At 40.3% G+C, this 14,784-nt stretch overlaps 1 protein-coding gene across 1 annotated transcript in view; it reads right to left on the bottom strand.

The window, feature by feature from the left end:
* Window positions 1–2,598: 2,598 nt before the first annotated feature.
* TG (thyroglobulin) overlaps window positions 2,599–14,784 on the bottom strand; it is a gene marked incomplete at its 5' end in the record, with an annotated part of 195,332 nt that continues 183,146 nt past the window's right edge. The window contains 4 exons of the mRNA XM_070748653.1: window positions 2,599–2,964; window positions 4,514–4,704; window positions 5,081–5,221; window positions 10,212–10,319. Of these exons, the coding sequence (XP_070604754.1) occupies window positions 2,870–2,964; window positions 4,514–4,704; window positions 5,081–5,221; window positions 10,212–10,319 (535 nt within the window). The remainder of the gene's footprint in view (window positions 2,965–4,513; window positions 4,705–5,080; window positions 5,222–10,211; window positions 10,320–14,784) is intronic.

Below are 14,784 nucleotides of genomic sequence, written 5' to 3'. Positions count from 1 at the left end.
TTAAAAAGTGGGGCAGATGGATTTTTTCAGCCCGCCACTAGCTTTCTTTATCTATGAAAATATTTCAGTGTTTGCAAAAGCTGGCTGGAGACCAATACTAAAGTCAGGAAACATGAATTTAATTGGCGCAATGCTTTAAGTAACCTCAATCCCATCTCAAAGGGTGGGGGGGGGGGATAAATGCTTGCAACAACACTTTTTTTTAATTTTTTCTCTGGGTTAGCATGATCATAATTTCATTTGGATGAAAAATGGCTCCTCTGTGCTTAAAAAAGAAATAAACAGACCGCTTTGTTTCAGATTAGTCATAGTACCGACTCTTTTGATCCTGCAGACTTGGCCTCCCCAAATACTCATTGAGGTTGTTGTGTACTGTATGTTGCTGAGACAATATAAATCTTGCAGGACAACTAGCATCACAAAATTGTATGTACAGTGCAGTTAAATTGTTATAGTAAATGGCACTCTAAAGCAAAAGATCACATTGATGTAATAAAATGCAAACATCATGTAGCAAACTGTTTTTTTTTAACTGTACTACTGCAAAGTTTTCCTGTTTGGGACTTTGCAAATGTAAATATTCACTCAAAGTACATTCTCACATGAAAGAAAATGAACCTGAAATTTAAAGTCTTTTATCAACAGACTAGAGTGTGAATTCTGGTCCAACCTTAGCCATGAAAGCTGCTGGCTGACGTTGGGCCAACCACCAGGAGACTGTGAGGTCTAGTTCTGCCTTAAGAATGAAAGCCAACTAGGTGACTTTGGGCCAACCACCAGGAAAGTGTGAAAGGCAGGATAAAAATCAAATAAATAAATAAACTGACATTGCCATAAGATATAATAATAAGATATAATAATAAGAGGTTTCTATTTGGTATAAATTAGTCTTTGGGAATGGGCAAAGAAATTGGATGAACAGTTTCTCTGAGTTTGTAACTTGGTGGGCATGAAGTGAATTTTAATAATATATTTCAGCTGCTCTGCGAATGCAAGATAGTCTTCTCTGTTCTTCTCTCCTACAGGAACCTCCATGCAAGTGAAGGGCTGCAAAAAAGTTTCTACCACACTGTGACCGTGGCTTATTTTGTGGGTGTGGCTTGCCAGCCATGTGACCAGGTGGGAGTGGCTTGATGATCATGTGTCCAGGGGGGGGTAGCTTAAAGGTCATGTAACTGGCTTAAAAGTGGTCAACTTGACATCACTCACGTCAACGGTTAGGGTTAGAGTGCCTGGCCTCTCCTCGCCTCGAAGAGATACAATTTCCCTATTCACTATTACTGAACATCCAAAATATACTCTTTAATTCTACATATATATGCCATATGTGTATACAGGGGTACCGCATGATATGAACTCCTCATGATACGAACCTGGGGTTTGGACATTTTTTGCCTCTTCTTATGAACTTTTTTTGGCTTACGAACCCACCGCAGATCGCAAAATGGTGCTCTTCTGGGTGCCGCCGCCCGGCTGTCACCTTTTAAAACAGACGGGGGGCTTCTCGGCGTTCTCCCGAACCCGAACCCGAACTTTTCGGGTTTGGGAGGCCGCTGAGAAGTGCCGCCGCCCGGCTGTCACCTTCTGAAACAGCCGGGGGGCTTCTCGCCGTTCTCCCGAACGCTGAACCCAGAAGTTTGGGTTTGGGTTCAGGTTCTGGAGGCTGCCGAGAAGTGCCACCACCCAGCTGTCACCTTCTGAAACAGCCGGGGGGCTTCTCGGCGTTCTCCTGAATGCCGAACCTGGAAGTTCGGGTTCAGGTTCAGGTTCCAGAGGCCGCTGAGAAGCGCCCGGCTGTTTCAGAAGGTTAGAGCCGGGCGGCGGCGCTCAGCGGAGTGCCGTTTTTGCGATCGGCGGCAGCATTTTCAGCCGATCTGGAGGCTAGAAAGGAGGTGGGGAATCCCAATAGGGAATTCCGTGGGCGGAGCTTTGACGTCACGAAGACGTCTGACCGGTCTTTTTGGGTTCGGGTTCAGGTACGGGTACAGGTTCGGGAGAACGCCGAGAAGCCCCCCCGGCTGTTTTAAAAGGTGACAGCTGGGCGGCGGCGCCCAGCAGAGCGCCATTTTGCGATTTTTTTTCTTTTTGCACGGATTAATCGCTTTTACATTGTTTCCTATGGGAAACAATGTTTCGTCTTACAAACTTTTTGCCTTACGAACCTACTTCCGGAACCAATTAGGTTCGTAAGACGAGGTATTACTATATACATTTACACACAGGCACACAAAAATGTACATTATCTTCTATATAAACTTTATGTGCATGTACACACACATACAGCTCTTCTAAAATTATACACATTCAGTATATTTGTCATTTCTTCTTTACTTTTTTAAAAGAAAATCTGGTTTCTGTTGAAGTTCTTGGGAAATCAGCATGAAGTGGGAGGCTAAACGCTCTGCAGTGTTTCAACTTCCTATCTGTTGCAATCAAAATGTTGCTTTCAAACACACACACACACACAAAGAGTCAAATGGAAGAGGAAGCCAGGCAAACATCCAAAGGGACATTTGAAGACCTTAGAAGACTCTCTTGCACTGTGTTCAGGGCTACCGGTGAAAACCAATACCATTTTAATAACTGGAACCAGGCTGATTTACCAATCTTTTTCCAAAATTTATTCGGTAGCTTGCATACAAATCAATGCATTAAAATTCATTGTTTAATTGCCTAAGCTGTTTATCCTGTTTACAGTATTTTAAGTTTTGCTTGGCTTGCAAGGCCACCATTGAGTCTAGCACACAATTACTAATAATCACCTATTATAGAGATGCCAGTACAACATAGCAAAGCCAGTTCTTTCCTCAGATGCGTAGAATATTCTGATATCACCACTTCAGTGTAACAGAGAAAAAGGTGGTCTGCTCTATTTGCTGTAGGCTGCCTTATCTTCCAGCAATTTCATTGTAGTGGTCTTAGAGATGGGCGTGGGTCTACTCGGGACCGGTTGCTCTCTTTGGCCTGAAAATGGAATAAAAGAAGTTAGCATCATCATCGCAAAGTAAAACTCATACCAGTGAACCAATAGGATTCAATTGTTATGGTTGGTGGCACAGGAAACAGATGTCTAAGTTGAATTTGCAATTTTTGTCAGCCTCCAAGTCCTTTCTAAACACTTATTATGTGCTTACTTGGTATCTTGATTTGTAAAACACCTACTTCTATATTGACTTTGGGCAGCTTGTAACTAAAAATCTATGTCTGTCTCTATGTCTCTCTTTCTCTCTCTCAATCATTTATTCTCTCTCTCTCTTTCATCTATCAACTATCAACTATCTCTGTCATTTATATGCAACTATTATGGATCTTCTTTCAATATCTATCAATCCATCAATCTATCAATCATCTGTCTCTATCTATCTAGTATCTATCTTCTTTCTTTCATTCTCTCTCTCTCTCTCTCTCTCTCTATCTACTTTCTATCTATTTATTTATTCATTGTTAGAGTTGAAAGGGACCATGAAGGCCATCGAGTTCAACCCCCTGCCCAAGCAGGAACCCTATAGTACACCAGTCAAGTGGCAGTTCAATTTTCTCTTTAAAATGTCCAGAGTGTTGGAGTTCACAACGTCCGCTGGTAGGTTGTTCCATTGGTTGATCGCTCTGACCGTCAGGAAGTTCCTCCTTATCTCCATGTTGAATCTCTCCTTGATCAGCTTCCAGCCGTTGTTCCTCATCTGACCCTCTGGTGCCCTGAAGAATAAAGTGATCCCCTCCTCTCTGTGACATCCCCTCATATACTTGTAGACTGTTATCATGTCCACTCTGGCCCTCCTTTTCTCTAGGCTATCCATGCCCAGTTCCCTCAGTCTCTCTTCAGAAGTCTTGGTTTCCAATCCCTTAATCATCTTGGTTGCTCTTTTTTGCACCTTCTATCTATCTATCTATCTATCTATCTATCTATCTATCTATCTATCTATTTATCTCTATCATCTATATCTATCTAGAATCTAGTATTTATCTATCTTCTTTCTTTCCCTCTCTTTCTCCCCCTATCTATTTGTCATCTATCTGTGGCCTTTATAAATAGATATCAGCATTCAAATTGTATGTAGAAGCCAACTGGCATCCAGTAGAAATTGCAAAACAGAGCATTCACATGTATGCAATGTTGCACCCCATAACTTCTTGTCATGTTGCATTCTGGACCAGCTGTAGATTCTAAATCAGGGGTAGCTAAAGCAAGGCTTGCTGGGAAATTCTGGGAGTTGAAGCCCACTGATCTTGAGTTTGCCAAGGTTGGACACGCTTGTTCTAGATAGTCTTCAAAGGCAGCCCAAAGCAGATGCTATTTTGCTATTATTTTGTCATTGCACAATATTATTTATTTATCTAATTTTATACGTCGCTCATCTCACAGTACATAGCAACATTGAGTGACTTAGAAAATTATTCTTGCATTGTCTTAATTGTTTTGCTCAGAGCAGGTTAGTGCTTAGAGTAAATTTGTAAATAATGGAGTGTATAAGCAAGCTTAAGTAAATAACTGAGGTCAATACGATGGACTTACAATTTGTCAAAGTTTTTACAGTTTTGACGTAATCCCAAAAGGAGCATTCAGATTTTTTCAGTCCTTTATAGTTTGGTAAAGATGCAGTAAACTCTTTATAATTGTCTCCACCTGCGTGTGCACGAAACGAAGGCCATGGTGAGAGTCCTTCTAACCTCTTTCTTGAAAATTCATAAGGGCCATTTGGATTCCTGCAGAAAAGAACAAATATAAGTTCTTAGCACCTACCTAGGTTTTATAAAGTTGGACATAAAAGCTCTTAGCACCTGTCCAGATTTTATAAAGTTGGACATTGAGACGGGGTGGCGCAGCAGGTAAAGTGCTGTACTGCAGGCCACTGAAGCTGACTGTAGATCTGTAGGTCAGCGGTTCAAATCTCATCACCGGCTCAAGGTTGACTCAGCCTTCCATCCTTCCGAGGTGGGTAAAATGAGGACCCGGATTGTGGGGGCAATATGCTGGCTTTGTTAAAAAGTGCTATTGCTAACATGTTGTAATCCACCCTGAGTCTAAGGAGAAAGGGCGGCATAAAAATCGAATAAATAAATGAAAACTCTTAGCACCTACCCAGATTTTATAAAGTTGGACAGGTACTGCATAATGACTAAGGATAGTGTCTTCTCTTCCTGCGTATATCGGTTTTTATACTGAGGATAAAAGGGTAGGCCAAATGCAAGTTGGACATCAGGGATGTATTCCAGGCTTGAGCTGAAAAAAGAAAGCAAGAGAATGAGCAAAAAACACTGTAATTTTATTTAATTTATTAAATATCACTTCCATTTTTAAAAAAAGGGGGGGACACGTATCTCACAGATTTTATTTCGTTATCATATTTATGAGCGCAAAAGTTGGCTTGAAACTCAACATTAAGAAAATTAAGATCATGGCATCCGGCCCTCTCAGTTACTGGCAAATAGATGGGGAAGAAATGAAAGAAGTGACAGATTTTATTTTCCTGGGCTCCAAGATCACCGCAGATAGGAACTCCAAACAAACTGGTAATTTGTACAAGTCCCTTATCAGTTCTGTGATACTTAGCTTGCAGCTGTGAGGCAATTCACAGTCCTTCTTCTTTCACAAAGTGAAACACACTTTGCTCTGGTTTAGTTTCAAAGCGGGGAAAAATCAGCACGTAAAAAGTCAAAGTCAGTAAAGCAGTCACAAAACACAACAATCAGATAATCCTCCACAACGGCCAAACCCACAGGCTGCTATTTATAGCAGCCTCACTAATTACCACAGCCCCACCCAACCACAGGTGGCCTCATTTTCTTTTATAATAATCTCTCAGTTGTTGTTGCCTATGCATCGCTCTCTGCCTGCGTGGCTGTATCATTAACTCTTGTTCTGAATCCAAGGAGGAGCTAGATAATTGATCTCCTTCTGAGCTGTCTGCCACACTCTCCTCCTCCCTGTCACTCATGTCTTCTTGGTCAGAGGAGCCTTCATCAGCAGATTCCACCAGGGGCAAAACAGGCCTGCAGCATGTGGATGTCTCCCCCACATCCACAGTCCTTGGGGCAGGAGCAGGGACAGAGCTAACCACAACACAGAGGATGGTAGAAAACAGGAAAGCCTGGAGGAACATTGTCCACGGGGTCACCCTGGGTCGGACATGACTTTACAACTAACAACAACAACAGTTTATGATATGAGCATTTATACCATACCATGATACATGTGTTAATCTTCAAAATAAACTACAAGACTCTGAATCAAACTAATATAAATATTTCCCTGGGGATGAACAAACAGGTATTAGAAGGGAACATAGTCACAAATCATGATATAGTTTAGATGCAAGACTATGCAATAAAGCATGATTTACAGTTCACCATAGTTACCCTTTCACACCGGCTGCTGTTTATTATTTCTATGTTTGTGAGTAGTTGGAACTCTTAACAAAATTCATTATGTACTTTTTTAATCTCTTCCAGATGACAGATCTTAAAACTTTATTTCACCCTGAGAGTTGGCATTGAGATGTTTTTAAAATATATATATATAATTATATGTAGTGAATGCATCATAGTTGTATAACCCATAAACTTTCCTATTTTTTTCCACTGCACATTTCCAAACCTCAGTGTTTAACATTGAATGATCTCACTATCTGGTCTTAATTTTTTATTTTTCTCCAACCTAAAGTAAAAACAATTGCTTTTCCATTAGAAGACATTTATCTTCTGCATATTTAGCTGCCCTTGCAAATAGTTTGGTTTTAGCTGTTCAAAAAAGAAAGAAAAATACATTGGAAAGCAATAAAATTGGATGTGAAATTATCTCGCGGCTCAAAAGCAGCAAGCCCTAAATTTTTATTTACAACCATATTTTGTGTGTGTGTGAGTCAGGGTGGGGTCTTTTCTGCAGAAACACAAGAAGAAGAAGCTGCTGTAATTCATTTCTGATTCATGAATGACTTGAAATGCAGTTAAAAATAGAAGCGGGGATCTGGCATATACCTCTTTTTTGGGGAGGGGGGGCAAATTCCCTGAAAATATCTATTTCTGCCTGTGCTGAGCTGAGTGACGTGTAAATGGCTGAAGTGGATTTAATCTTAGAAGCAAATGCTAGAAAGTTGAGCAGCCCTTGAATCAGAAACGTCCACCGAGTACGGCACACACACAAAAATCAAGATTGTAGAATCCGAGAGTCAACAGAATGGTTGACATGTATATTAAATGTTTTATATTTGAATATTCATATATAGATATGTAGATTGTTCTGAGTTCGGGTTTTGCCTCGTGTAATATTTTGCATGTCTATGCGACGTTTCGGTGAAATCACATTCACCACCATCAGGCTGAAGTTGTAAGCTTCGTGCTGCTGTAGATATCTACGAAAATCTATGAAAACATATATAGATATGTATATACAGTGGTACCTCTACTTAAGAACTTAATTCGTTCAGTGACCAGGTTCTTAAGTAGAAAAGTTTGTAAGTAGAAGCAATTTTTCTCATAGGAATCAATGTAAAAGCAAACCCATTAGGAAAGAAATAAAAGCTCGGAATTTGGGTGGGAGGAAGAAGAGGAAGAGGAGGAGGAGGAGGACAGTCGCTGCTGAAGGAAGAAGGTGAGGTGAAATGGATTTTAAAAAATCCAAAACTTTAAGGCTTAAAAAAAGAGAGGAACTCTGAGGCGGTGAGGAGGAGCACGCCCCTCCCATACACCCAGCGCGAGGCTGCCTCCCATACTCTGCGCAAGAGAGAGAAACCCCAGGGGAATGGCAGGAAACTGGCCGGACCTTTGTGCGGCTCTCAAATTTCCTGGGAAATTTTTCTGGGCTCGGGTTCTTAAGTAGAAAATGGTTCTTAAGAAGAGGCAAAAAAATCTTGAACACCTGGTTCTTATCTAAAAAAGTTCTTAAGTAGAGGCGTTCTTAAACAGAGTTACTACTGCATAACATTATATGTATTTTTGTGTTTGTTGGTCTTATTGTATGTTTGTATGTCTTTTATACATATACATACATACATACATACATACATACATACATACATACATACATATAAAAAAATAATCAAGATGGTGTCCACAATGGAGTGAGCATAGCTGATTATGGAGATTTTCGGTCATCCAGGTCATGGCTGTCCCAAAGGTGTTTCTTCAAGAGGCAACTGGACTTACAATTTGGACACAGTAAGGGACTGTGGTTTCAGATGCTCCTCAACTTATGTTCTCAAGGTTTTAAGTCCTGTCCCCAAATGACAGTGCCCAATCCTTTTTTGCCACAAGGGTTTAAGCAAATCACTGCAGCTGTTAAGTAAATTGCTAAGTGAATTCAGCTACTCCTATGACTTTGCTGGTTGGAAGCTGTTGTGAGTGTCCCATGTCAGCCTCAGGAAGTATCAGATTCTGAGGGTGAGGAAATTGAGGTTTAACCTTACCCTGATTTAAGAAAGTTGTCAGAAGGCAGAGGGGGTGACAGCGTAGGAGACAATGATTTAGAAGTTAGCATGGAAAGTAGTTCCTCTTCAGATAATGGGGGGATAGCTGACAACCTATGGGTTAATCCTAGGTTCAGAAGATTCGCAAAAAGAAGAGAAGACATTTTTGGGGAAAAGTTTTGAATCTGCAAGTGTAGAATTGTGTAAATAGCTAATGTGTCACTTTCTGAAATATATCGTAAATGAAGCTGCTTTCGGACAAACTGCGTAGTTGAAATATGACATGAATTCCTAGTTCCTGAAAAGTAAGCTTTTGATAAACCATGACAAACTGTGCTAATTTAGATTAGAAAGAACTCTGAATAAAGCCTATAGTACTGAGATACCCCTCCGCTTTTTGGAGAGATTTATAGCCTTGCATCTTCAGTTCATTCATTTGAAATGTGACTTTGCATCGTAAGATTTATTGTACATGATCTCACAGTGTTGCATGCAACTGTTGCCATCTGTTCTGTATAAAAGAGAATAAAAGATTTATTTGTTTGAAAAATCAAAGCCTTGAAAGAGATTTGTGGAATTGCATCAGCTAGAGCAGAACAGAAGCCATCTGGGAAGGTATATATCATGTGACCCAGGGAGGCTGCAACTGTCAGAAGGCTGGCCACCAAGAGTCTACATCTGGATCATGTGGCCACAGAGATAACCTGATTGTCAGTCATAAGACACTTTTTCCGGTTCTGTTGTGACTTTGAACGACTGCCAAATGAAGGCGGGTTGTTAGTCATTTTCCAGATAAATTTGCTTTACCGCTTTAGCTGCTTTAATGTTTTAGCTGTTGCCAAACCGTGATGCAACGTTAAGTCCACCGTTTTGCAATTCTTTGATACTTCCTTATGAATTTTCACACGATAAATCTTCAAATATTAAAATTACCCTGGGTAAAGCTAACGGGATAATTCTCTCTATGATCTTCAAAACACTGGAGACAGAATGAGTGAACTGCATCTCAGAATTCTTAATTGGAGACTTAAATCATTTGAAAAGAATGTCTGTACGAGACGTGAGTCAATATTTGTGTTTGCACAAAAATTAACAAAAGGCCAGATCAAGGAGAAATTGAAAGGCTCGATGTAAACAGAAATTTAACTAAATCAGACACTGTGCCAAATTCAAAAGGAAGTTTTAACTGCCTCCAATGTGATTTCGATTTGCTCACCAAGAAACGCTCACAAACTTTGGTTTTTTTCCTGTTTGTTGCAAAATCAGCAACAGCTATTGCTAAATAAACATTGCATGTGTGCATATTCCTAAATTGAGATTTAAACTTCGCTGGAGATATTTCAGTTTTTATTTCATTACTCCAGATTTTAGTCTCTCACTTGATCCAAAACCTCTTACAAAAATAAAGGAAATCTGGGATTTTGTACAGCTTTTCTAATGACCATTGGCTACTTAGTCTAAGAATTGAACCAAAAAAATTGTGGAGACCAAAAGCTTAGATTAAGTTCTCAAGGCTGGTGGTCCACAGAGATTTAATTAATTTATCCACGTGTAGCTCGGTTTTAGTCATTTAATGGCAAGATAAGGAAGTCAAAAATACATCTCAAAAGAAGGCAGTGATTATTTTGATAACGCAGAAAGTCCTTGACTTACAACAGTTCATTTGAGTGGCCATTTGAAGTTACAAAGGAACAAAGTGACTTTTGGCCATTTTTCAGAAAGTTGTCAGCATAAGGATTGATCCAAAGAATACTTTTACTCTTATCTAAATCATTTTTCAAATAAGAGAGGTCAAAAGATTATCCTTACCTGCTCAAGGAATTGCTCTCTGGCACGTGGTACATGAAAATATTCCCTCTCTCGTTATTAGCCCATTCTTTTGCCATGTCTATAGTTGGACAAATGATGAAGTGGTCTCTAAAAAGAGTGAAAGAAAGCATCCTTACAATCTGGAAACAATTAACTTTCAGATACAAATCGCTCCTCAACCTCTGCCTTTCTGCTACAACTCTATATGATCCGCACACCCGGGAATGCAGCTGCGAGAGCAATCATGGGCTTCCCAAGGCATGCCCATGTTATACCAACACTCTGCAGTCTGCATTGGTTGCCAATCAATTTCCAGTCACAATTCAACCAATGTTGGTTATGACCTATAAAGCCCTTCATGGCATCGGACCAGAATATCTCCGGGACTGCCTTCTGCCACACGAATCCTAGCGACTGGTTAGGTCCCACAGAGTTGGCCTTCTCCGGGTCCCATCGACTAAACAATGTCATTTGGCGGGACCTAGGAGAAGAGCCTTCTCTGTGGCGGCCCCAACCCTCTGGAACCAGCTCCCCCCAGATATCAGAGTTGCCCCCACTCTCCTTGCCTTTCGCAAGCTCCTTAAAACCCACCTCTGTCGTCAGGCATGGGGGAATTGAAATTTTTCCCTTCCCCTTAGGGTTATAGAATTTATACATGGTATGCTTGTTTGTATGATTGGTCTCTTAAATTGGGGGTTTTTAGATTATTTTTTAATATTAGATTTGTTACATTGTCTTCTTTATTGTTGTTAGCCGCCCCGAGTCTTCGGAGAGGGGCAACATACAAATCTAATAAATAATAATAAAATAAAAAATAATTAATTAAAAATAAGATCTCAAATTCTCCAAAATTATCCATTGCATAAGGTGCTGATGTAACCAAGAGAAGGGGAAAGAGGTATATATAAGCACCTCAATTTGAGTCAAATATTATAGATTTCCAAAATGGAAATTACTGTTTGAATGAGCGACTTAATGCAAGTAACGTACACACAACAAATGAGAGTGAAATTTCCATTGTAGTTCAGTGTCATCATAAGTTGACCCAATTTCATGACCATTTTTATGATAGTCATTATGTGAAGTTTAAGTGATCTAAGTTATTTATTGGATTTATATGCTGCCCCCCTCCGAGGACTCCAAGCAATGGTGACTTCAGAAATTTAAAATTAACCCTGCTATTGTCCTCTCATTTACTGAACACTTATAGTCCTCTGGGTCCTTTTAGACCCAGAGTAAAAAAAAGGTTGGTTTTAGCTACTGCAAGTGCTTTTTTGAATACTTTTTCACTAGTATACTAATTTGAACATTTCTGAACATAATGCAATGAAAAATGAAATGAAAAAAATTGATGCTTATTTGTTTATTTTGCTCAGAAAAGTGTTGTGGTTAGCTCTGGCCCAGCTCCTGCCCCTAGGACTGTGGATGTGGGGGAGACATCCACATGCTGCAGGCCTGTTTTGCCCCGGTGGAATCTGGTGATGAAGGCTCCTCTGACCAAGAAGACATGAGTGACAGGGAGGAGGAGATTGTGGCAGACAGCTCAGAAGGAGATCAATTATCTAGCTCCTCCTTGGATTCAGAACAAGAGTTAATGATACAGCCACGCATGCGGACAGCGATGCATAGGCAACAACAACTGAGAGATTATTATCAAAGAAAATGAGGTTGGGTGGGGCTGTGGTAATTAGTGAGGCTGCTATAAATAGCAGCCTGTGGGTTTGGCCATTGTGGAGGATTATCTGATCGTTGTGTTTCGTGACTGCTTTACTGACTTTGACCTTTTGTGTGCTGCTTTTTCCCCGCTTTGAAACTAAACCAGAGCAAAGTGTGTTTCACTTTGTGAAAGAAGAAGGACTGTGAATTACCTCATAGCTGCAAGCTAAGTATCACAGGACTGATAAGGGACTTGTACAAATTACCAGTTTGTTTGGAGACCAGTGCTCTTTGCTATACCAAAAGAGGGCTTAATTTAAGTGACTTTTCATTATAAAGAACATTGTTTTGAATTTTCAAACGTGTGTGTGTCTGAAATTTGTACCTGTTAATTTTTGGGAGGAGTCTACCAGAGAGCCCGACAGAACACCCCTGAGGCTAATCTATCTATAAATTTTAAAAAATTGCATACAGCTGGGGGTGTCTTTTCTGAGCAAAATAAACAAATAAGCATTAATTTTTTCATTTCATTTTTCATTTCATTGTGTTCAGAAATGTTCAAATTAGAATATTAGTGAAAAAAGTATTCAAAAAACCACTTACAGTAGCTAAACTAACCTTTTTTTACTCCGGGCCATGGCCAATTATATTGAATGGTATGTATGTGTACTGCCTGGATTAATTGAGTTATGTTTTTTTTAATTGGGGTTATGGTTTTATATTTTCCATATCTGACTCCTTTTTTTACTGTATTTGTATTTTTATACTGTTGTAAGCCACCCTGGCTCCTTCGGGACTAGGTGGCCCAGAAGTCGAATCAAATAAATAATAAATAAGTTAATAAATAAATGTTCAAAGCTGCATGTTTGGAGAAAGGTTAGAATTGTCTTTCGTGCCACAAAGAATTTGTAGCAAGGAATGAACAAGAATCGATATCCTGAGGAACAGATGGGAGTTGGTTTCTTATTTTTAGCCCAATGTGGTAAAGCTGCCAAATGTAAAACTTGAAAAAAATGACATATGGGAAGCCAAAATAAATGAAAGCAATACCCTTCAACTGCAAAAGACCGTATTTGAGGGTTACGGCTTATCCTGCTCAAAATGTCTTTCTCGAATGTGTTGGAAAGTCTGCAGCCCATAATTTAAAACTGAACTCAACTTGATATATTTATTCAAGGGTTCAGTTTTGACTGCTTTTCTTTTCTGTCCATGTTCATCTCTGCAGGGTGCATCAAAGTTAGCATCTTGTCCATGATGCACTATGATGCTCATGTTTATCACGTCATCCATCCACGCTAAGCCACAATTTTGAAAAACACATGTGTCAAAGCCTATGTATGGCTTGGATGGATGGCTGGAGGGAGCTGGTGTTTTTCTATAGCAGAAAAAGTGCATTTATTATGATTTTTAAAGAAAAAACACAACTATTTAGATATTTAAAGCACTCATTTTGAGTACTTCCAACCCACTTTCAGTCACACAGTTACAGAACATGGAGCAACAGTGAAAGAATTGACTTTATTTTTTATTGATTGATTGTTTAGATTTTTACCTGTCTTTGTTACGTCATAGATTAACTCAAGGTGATAAACAGACAGACTAACACAGTGGGCCCACACCAACAAAATGATGTTTAACATTGACAAGAGCAAAGTCCTTCACCTAGGCAGAAAAAACCCTGGACACACATACAACCTGGGAGAAACCTCTCTTAGCAGTAGCGACTGCAAAAGAGACCTCGGAGTCTTGGTGGACAATCAACTAAACATGAGCCAAAAATGTGCAGCAGCAGCTAAAAAAGCCAACATAATCCTAAGATGCATCAAGAGGGGAATACACTCCAAGACCAGGGAAGTCTTAATACCACTCTACTACGCCCTGGTCCGACCACACCTGGAGTACTGTATTCAGCTCTGGTCACCACACTTCAAAAGAGACATTGAAACTCTGGAGAAGGTGAAAAAAAGAGCAACCAAGATGATTAAGGGACTGGAAACCAAGACTTACGAAGAGAGACTGAGGGAACTGGGCATGGACAGCCTAGAGAAAAGGAGGGCCAGAGCGGACATGATAGCAGTCTACAAGTATACGAGGGGATGTCACAGAGAGGAGGGGATCACTTTATTCTTCAGGGCACCAGAGGGCCGGACGAGGAACAACGGCTGGAAGCTGACCAAGGAGAGATTCAACATGGAGATAAGGAGGAACTTCCTGATGGTCAGAGCGATCAACCAATGGAACAACCTACCAGCGGACGTTGTGAACTCCAACATTCTGGACATTTTTAAGAGAAGATTTAACTGCCACTTGACTGGTGTACTATAGGGTTCCTGCTTGGGCAGGGGGTTGAACTCGATGGCCTTTATGGTCCCTTTCAACTCTAACAATAAATAAATAAACTACATAATACTCCTTCCTTCTTCTATTTTCCCACAACTACTCTGTGGAGGAGGGTTGGACTGAGACAGAGTAACTGGCACAAAGTCACCCAACCAACTTTGATGCCTAACACAGGACTATAACTCACAGTCTCCAGGCAATTAGCTCAAAGTCACCCAACTGTTTTTCATGCCCAAAGTGAGACTAGAATTCACGATCTCCTAGTTTCTACACCAGACCCATATCTAAGGCAGGACTAGAACTCACAGTCTCCTGACAACTAGCCCAAAGTCAATCCTGTTTTTCATGTCTAAGGTGGAACTAGAATACCCATACTTAAGGCAGGACTAGAACTCACAGTCTCCTGGCTCAAAGTCAGCTTTCATGCCTAAGGCGCAACTAGAACTTACTGCCTTTTGGTTTCTAAGCCAGCATCCTAAGCATTATTCATCACCTCGAAACTCGACTACTGTAATGCTCTCTACATGGGGCTACCTTTGAAAAATGTTCGGAAACTTCAGATCGTGCAGAATGCAGC

This window comes from Erythrolamprus reginae, chromosome 3, assembly GCF_031021105.1.
Source record: "Erythrolamprus reginae isolate rEryReg1 chromosome 3, rEryReg1.hap1, whole genome shotgun sequence".
NCBI classification, from domain to species: Eukaryota; Metazoa; Chordata; class Lepidosauria; order Squamata; family Dipsadidae; genus Erythrolamprus; species Erythrolamprus reginae.
The sequence above is the reverse complement of the archived record's forward strand: the minus strand, read 5'-3'. Positions and strand labels throughout refer to the sequence as shown.